Below are 7,743 nucleotides of genomic sequence, written 5' to 3' on the forward strand. Positions count from 1 at the left end.
ATAGTCATATGATGAATTTTGTCAGTGTTGTGGGAATAGGGCGGTTAATGTCAAAATGATGTGTTTGTTGTAAAATGAATTCGCCTTGTTTACAACAAACACATTGTTTTGACATTCAGTAGTACCGCGGCGAAAATTTAATTCGCCATCAACACCACCTTGCATAAATTCGCCTTGGGTCGGGGCGAATCGTAACAAATCGCGGCGATTTCGTGAGGATCTATTGATTTAAGATTGTTCCGTTTTACGTTACGTTACGTGCATTATAACCATTTGCATTCCTTTCCCATACAATAGATAATTAAGTGACAGTTCACTCCGTTCCGTTACTTCCATTATAACCCAGGCATTTGGTGGCGTTACGTGACACTCAATTTTTAAGCAAAAAAACAAAACCGACCTCAATTCTCATATCAAAATGTAAGATTACCATTAGTTTCTTCATGATTCAATTATCGGATCTAAACAAAATTAGTTTCGGCAAACAACTAATCAGGCTTCAATTCTCATATAAAAATTTAAGATTATCGTTACTTTCTTCATGATCCAATGATCGGATTTAAACCAAATTAGTATGGGACCACCTGGTCACACTTTTCCTTTAAAAAAGATTTATATAAATTGGTTAACGTGGTCCAAAGTTAGCGGTAACATACAAAAAAAAAAATAAATAAATAAATATATATATATATATATATACATATATATTCCGACGAATTATAACCTGCTCCTTTTTTGAAGTCGGTTAAAAATTAAAAATTTTAATGCAATAATTTAAATTTTAATGCAATAATTAGTTATTATTATTATTGTAATTGGTGATTTAAGTTTACTACAATTTTTAATGCGTTATGATTTTTTGCGGAAAAATTCAATATACATGCGATTTTTAAATACACCTCTTTCATGAAAGAAATCTATTTCTTAGTTTACTTGGTGCAATCGTATTTCCTCCACCAGTCGGCAAACATTTTAACTTTCGCTATAGTGTTTTGTTCTTTTTGTGGCTTACGCCATTTTTTCGCATCCAACTCCAAAATACCCCCAATGATTTCCTGTAAAATGAAGATACGGATGCGGAAGTCAGTATACATATATTTAATAAACAAACCACATCTCTGCCTTACCAACGCAAAATTTGCCGGAAATCGATCTTCATCTTCGATTACATGCGCAAACCCCGATGCAATTCCAAAATTAACCCAAAAATATGGCAGTCCCTTGGGAATACAATTACGTAAACCCTTTCCATCTCGACCCAAGGATATTAACTGCTTATTTACGCTCCACTCAAGCTCCGATTCTTCGACAGCTTTCTTAAAGTAGAAAGGAACCATTTCCGCCTGCTTGTCTGGTATTGGTACACAGTGTATATTGAGATGAGGTCGACGTGAGAGATGACTTGCGATTTCAAAGAACACTATGTCCCTTTTCTGCGCAGCAAACATTTGCGTAAGCGCTTTTAAAAAATCATTGACTTCCGACCAAGTGTTTTCATCCAATTGAGTGCAGCAACTGACATGCTGTGTAGTGCTAATAATGCAATGTCCAGGTTGCAAACCTATATGCCATGGCAAAGCTAGGTAGACCTGCTCACCCATTGACACAAGCAAACTTTTATCCATTTTTGCTGAATCGAAACAAAATCTGCAGTTGTCCAATTGTGCCGATAGACGTTGATGCTCATTAATAGCGCGTTGCATTTCTTTACGATCAGTAGAAGACCGCGAAACGTCTTGCCGCACCTCATCAGCGAATATGTCGTCCAAATCATCATTTGGATTTTTATGCTTACCAGCAATTTTTGCGAATTCCAAATTTGCATCGGTTGCACTCGTATATTTCTCATGTTCAAACTATTGAAATAAAATTAGAAGCGATCTTAATTTTCAGACACAAATTTAAACACAGCTTACCATTTGTTTAATATCATACTTGTCATCGTCAGGAAAGTAACGCATGCGCTCACCATCTGGCGCATGTGTCTCAAGCCGCCTCTGCTTTTTGCGAGCATTACGGCCGCCATACAAGTCACGTTCATTAACATCGCGTGATGCCTGTTCCAGAGGACGTGTATTTCCGCGTTCATCGGTTCGCATGAGCAATACATGCTCTTCTTCCTTCTCTTCTGTTTGCTCTCTAGATCTACCGCTGGTTGTTGTAGGTTGCGCAATTTTACGCTCTTTAAAGGCTGCACGATCTTTTCTTGCATTTTCCAATTTCAGTTTGAGCTCAGCGGCCAATTCGTTGTTTCCCATAATTTCTGCCTTCAGCAGCTTTGCGCCCAACTCATTCATTTGCTGATCAGTTAGAAAGTTCGTTCCTATAGCGGATTTTTTCGCTCCTTTCTCTTCGCCATCACTACTCTCTGAACTGTATATAGACATGAAGGCTGCTTCTTTCTTCCCAGACTGCAAATCAATCATAGTCTTTCGCCAGCTTCTTGATGCACCACTTCCACTGGCCTTATCTGAAGCAGACGCAAAAGCCTCTGTTAGCCGCTCATCATCACTGTCATCTTCATTCTCCTCCGTTGGCTTTTTAAAGCCTGGCAAACCGGTGCCAGTTGTTTTCCAATACGGATTAAGCTCACGTGTGCTTTTAGCAGGATCGTAAGCTTCATAAGTTTGTTTATCAGCGGATTTATCTTTTCGCTCCTTGCTAAATGTCTTCAACAGCAAAGTATCCGTCATCCAGCTGTCACGTGTTAATGGCGCAGAAGAATTTATAATTGGGAGCGGCTTTTCAACCCATTTTTCTAGTTCATCGTTATCACTGTCTTTTTTGGTACTATTTTTGTTACCATTTGTTGATCCGCACCGTTTGCGTCTAAGCTCCTTTTTCAACTTTTTTCTGACGTCTTCTTCGGAAGAACTATTTGAACTACTATCAGTATCCGATGAACTATCCGAATCCGAAGTAGATGTTGATGAACTTTCCTTGCCTTTATTTTGCTTATTGGAAGTCGTTTTATTTGATTTTTTCTTCTCATCCCCGGATGTACTTTCATCACTTGGCATATCCCATGAGTCTGTCCCCGAAGATGAATATTCTTTTTTCTTATTCCTCTTCTTCTTTTTCTTGGAAGAACCGCTCGGCTCGCCGTCGGATGAACTATCGTCACTGTCTACTTCCGAGGTATCCGGGTCCGACTCTGTAGAAGAGTACTTCTTCCGTTTTTTGCTATGCTTACCTCTTTTCGTAGTTTTTTTTGATGTGACCTTCTCCTTCCTCTTCTTTGATCGTTTAGATTCACTGGCTCTTTTGCCAAGCTTGTCAATTTTCGACGCTACTTTTGGAAGCATCCAGTTAGTCTCCCCACGTAACTCCCGTGCCGCGTCGCGTTGCAACCTTTGCTCTCTACGCAGCTTGGCCTTTTTATGATGTTCATATGTATATATAAAATTATCCGATATTATTTTCATAAACTTATAGCAAATGTACATGCATATGTATGTAAAAAATTATCAGATAATTTTTATAAATTGATTCGGAATAAAATCAGATATCACCTGGTCAAGCATTTGATCCCTGGCTTCTCGAAGCTCTTGCCGTATCCTCTCTTTGTCTCGCGCGCTTTCAAATTTTATAAAATCCATTTTCTATTTTTGTGTTAATACTTTTGATAAATTAACTTTTTTTTAACTTTTAAACAAAATACAAAAAATAAAGCACTTCCTAGATAGCTGTCATATAAAACTAGAGTCACCAGCTGTTCAGCTAAAAGTAGAGTTGTCAAACTATCGATGGCACTATCGATAGTATCGATAGTTTCTATTTTTTTAGACTATCAATACTCATTGATAGTTTTTTCTTATACTATAAAAAATATCGATAGTTTAGTAGGACTATCGATCATCTCTACCAATTATTTTGAAATTATTTGAATTTTTTAATTTGAATTAAAAATTTTGTTTTTTAATGTGATGCCGACGTCATATTCAAATATGCACGCATTTAGGCCAAAATACATACATATGTTAATCATAAATCCTGTTTTGTTTGTATAACTTGTGTTTGTTTTTGAACTTTCTAAAAAGAGAAGTATTTTGGCTAAGCATTTACTTAATTTTGAACGATTATAACTTTTATAAGATAATATTTATTTCACTATGATCCTGTAAAAACAAAGCAACCTAACTGATTCAGCGCTATCGATAGTTTTGTTTTTTTCGAGACTATCGTGAATATTGATAGTTTTTCTGAAAACTATCAAAACCATCGATGGTGTGACTATCGATAGTTTGACACCTTTAGCTAAAAGTGCTGTTAGACGTGGCAATGCATGCGCTTTTCCATCGCATTTTGCGCTCAAAATGCGAAATCGAAGTCTACTTTCCCGTGTAGAGAGGCAGAAAGCCATTTTGGGACGATTTGCAGAAATAACTTTCGGAAATAAAAATTGTAAAAGTTCGGTTGAGTTCGGTTAAACGTGGCAATGCAAGCGCTTTTCATATTTCATCTTTATTCAGTCTATGATTTACAATCTTACAGACTAGAAGTACACCTCCGCATCTTGCTGTCAAAATGTGAAAGCGAAAGTATACTTTCCTGTGTAAATCAAATCACTTTCGGAAATAAAAATTCAAGGTGTAGCCTCAACTGAAATTACCCAAATCGCTTTCGAGATGACATGTATATTTTAGGATTTCTACCAATTTTCATGAAAAACTAATTAGTTCAGCATTGAATTTTTACTTAAAGAACAAAATTATTAGTTAAAGTTACGATGTGTTTGTTGTTAACAAGGCGAATTCTTATTACAACACATCATTTTGACAATCTGTACGCCCACAGCGAAAGTCCAATTCGCCAGTAACACCACCTTGTATAGCAAGGCGAATTTATATAAGGTGGTGTTACTGGCGAATTTAGATTATGGCCGCGGTCCTTCTGAATCTCAAAATGTAGTGTTTGTTGTAAACAAGGCGAATTCATATTACAACAAACACGGCGAAAATATTAATTCGCCAGTAAAACCACCTTGTATAAATTCGCCTTATTGTATAGGTTCGCCTTGGTCAAGGCCATAATCTAAATTCGCCAGTAACACCACCTTGTATAAATTCATCTTGTTGCAAAACTTATAGACATGTATTTTGTATTGCGGGTGTTATGTCAAATCTCAATTCGCCCCAAAGTTTACATGTATTTTGTTTTTGCTTTTGATGGGTGTGCTGTCAAATCAGTATAAGCAAAAAAAAAATTCATGTAAAGCGAAGAAATCAGCCGAATATCGATAGCTTGCCACCTCTAGCACGAATTGCACTTGAACTTCTGAAACCAGACAGATAACTAATTAGGATACAGATGGCGCTATAAGTGGAAATCACAAACATAGATGCCGCTATACTAAATAAATACTAGGGCTTTTTACCTTCCTTTTATTAGCTCGGGATGTAACTATGTAATATTGATGCGCCTAAAAGATGCAGCGATTTCTATTCTCAAGTTACATACCTGATGACAGTACGAATGGCAATTATAATAGGGAGGTTTTAGTTTTTTAAACTATAATTTTTTATTAACTCACAGAAGAGGAAATTAAAATTGACTGCACTTGAACTGAGTTGTAGTGAGGAAGATCAAGGCTTTTTTCGTCAGTTAGGAATTTCGGCGATCTCTGTCTTAAAATACACTACTCAAAAAATTAAGCAAGGTTTTAAAAAAAGGAAATTAAAGATAAATATAGAGGATGTCATCACAAGTCTCTTTAAAAACGGAATTAAAAAAAGCTGAATCAAAACCAAATTTCTCTTTTTGGACACAGCTCCAACCTAAATTATTTCATTATCAACTTCTTCAGCTATTAGTTGTGCTCATGAAGCCATTAGGTCTCAAATGTAAACCTAAGCTAGCGTCCTCTTTAACTGCCAGCATATTTCGAGCGCGAGTCTCTTCATCATCGTTTTTATGTAAAGCAAAGTGTACCCGCAGCTCAGCAGCCAACCGGAAAGCGCTGGGACACAACTCGCATTTATAAACATTTTCACCGAGGTGATTTCGCAAATGTTTGATTAGGTCGTTACTTTGGGCAAAAGCGCGTTCACAGTACTTGCATTTGTAGGGCTTTTCGCCGGTATGAGTACGCATATGGCGGCGCTGTTTGTCCATTAAAACAAATCTAGTCGACAGAATCAAAAATTAAACTCAGAAAAATTATATAAATATTACTTCACCCGACTTGCTTAACTTACCGCATGTCACAGTATTTGCATTTGTACGGTTTGTCGCCGTTGTGGTACATTTTATGTGCCTTTAAATCATAACTTTTAGCAAATGAAGCACTACAAATGTCGCAATTATGCGGCTTGATCAGGCGATGTATGACTTTGTGCTTAGACAAATCGCTGTTGCAAGCAAACTTTTTGGGGCATTCGGGACACTCGAACCGCTTGACGCCCGAATGCCGTATTAAATGCTGCTTCATATTGCTGCGAAAGGCATCAATAAATTAATCAATTTTTCATTAGTCTGCTGCGATAATCTTTATAATACCTTGAACATCTAAATGATTTGCCACACAACGAACACAAGAACGGTCTCTCGCCTGTATGCGTACGGAGATGGTCAACTAGGCTAGCACGAAATTGAAAGCCTGCAATAAATATTTATGTATTTTGAAAAAATATGCATCACATATTAGCAATTAAACTTTCCTTTATTGCAAAATTCACAAACATGACGCGCCGGTGCTGCAATAGAGGGTCCTTCAGAATGACTTCGTTTTTTATGGTAGGCCAACATACGCTTAGAACTATATGTTTTGTCACATAAATCACAGGCGTATATCTTTTTTGCTTCCCCTTGCGGTTGATCAGCATGTTTCTGCTTATGTTCGTGCAGTGATTCTGGTTTGTTGAATCGGCGCCCACAAATATCACACTTAATTTGAATACGCTGATCTGTATTTAAAGGCTTTACAGGCAAATTTTTGCTCTCCTCCCATTTTTCATGCCGTTTCAAGTGCCTATTTAGAAGCCGGCGCTGGGAAAACGATTTATTGCACTTGCTGCAGGAATGTGTATGCGTGCTGAAACTAGTAATACATATCATTATCAAAGTTGTCCGTATTCAATCAATCTTACGCCTCGTTTATTTGTTCCTTTTAAACATTTATTACATACTTTTTAAAGTTACTTTCTTTTCCAGCACGAAAGTTGGGCATGTCGCTTGTACAACTAGCTACTAGACTACTATCAACTAAGTTAGTCCCCACTGCTGATGCCTCATTCGTTTTATCTTCACAAATGCATTCATCTCTATCAATAAACTCCTCGATTTTCAGAAATTGGTCGTTTTGCAATGGGTCATTAGCCAACGGCACTTCAACAGCCTCGGTCACAATTTCTCCCTCTTTGGCGTCCACCATTGAAATCTGCTTTGGCCCTTCTGTACTTTCCGTCAATAGCACTGGGATCATCAGTTTTACATCAAGATATCTTTTATCTAATATTTCGCGCATTTGTTGTTCAGATTGTCTGCACATTTGCTGGAAGCGATATACGCTCAGTAAAAGCTTTAAACATTCTCGGCAAATTTTTTGTGGCAATTCATCACTGAAGTTTACTTGTAGTTGCGGTGTAGTGGTTGATAGTAATTCAACGACTCGCATGGTGCCGCATTCTGCAACCGTATCGAAGATAGAGTGGCACTTTATCTCTGCGGTTGTGGCGGCAAACGTTTCCTCTTCAGCTACCACATGCATGCAAGTCCTGCAGATGCTATCGAAACTTAAATCGC

General features: G+C 37.4%; 2 protein-coding genes across 2 annotated transcripts in view; both read right to left on the reverse strand.

The window, feature by feature from the left end:
- Positions 1 to 801: 801 nt before the first annotated feature.
- Positions 802 to 3,757, reverse strand: LOC118748559 (CWF19-like protein 2 homolog). Its single transcript, XM_036483082.1, has 4 exons — positions 3,513 to 3,757; positions 1,917 to 3,374; positions 1,128 to 1,856; positions 802 to 1,055 (listed from the first exon to the last, which is right to left on the reverse strand). Exons 1-4 carry the CDS (start codon positions 3,597 to 3,599, stop codon positions 930 to 932), a joined length of 2,400 nt encoding a protein of 799 aa, XP_036338975.1. The 5' UTR covers positions 3,600 to 3,757; the 3' UTR covers positions 802 to 929.
- A 1,739-nt stretch (positions 3,758 to 5,496) lies between these two features.
- The window catches only part of LOC118748304 (zinc finger protein 91-like), a 9,392-nt gene continuing 7,145 nt past the window's right edge, over positions 5,497 to 7,743 (reverse strand). The window contains exons 6-10 of the mRNA XM_036482678.1: positions 7,128 to 7,739; positions 6,660 to 7,039; positions 6,499 to 6,598; positions 6,198 to 6,434; positions 5,497 to 6,124 (exon numbers count right to left, since the gene is read on the reverse strand). Of these exons, the coding sequence (XP_036338571.1) occupies positions 5,803 to 6,124; positions 6,198 to 6,434; positions 6,499 to 6,598; positions 6,660 to 7,039; positions 7,128 to 7,739 (1,651 nt within the window). The 3' untranslated portion in view covers positions 5,497 to 5,802. The remainder of the gene's footprint in view (positions 6,125 to 6,197; positions 6,435 to 6,498; positions 6,599 to 6,659; positions 7,040 to 7,127; positions 7,740 to 7,743) is intronic.

This window comes from Rhagoletis pomonella, unplaced genomic scaffold (genome assembly GCF_013731165.1).
Source record: "Rhagoletis pomonella isolate Grant_MI unplaced genomic scaffold, Rhpom_1.0 Rhpom_scaffold_00013, whole genome shotgun sequence".
Classification (NCBI taxonomy): Eukaryota; Metazoa; Arthropoda; class Insecta; order Diptera; family Tephritidae; genus Rhagoletis; species Rhagoletis pomonella.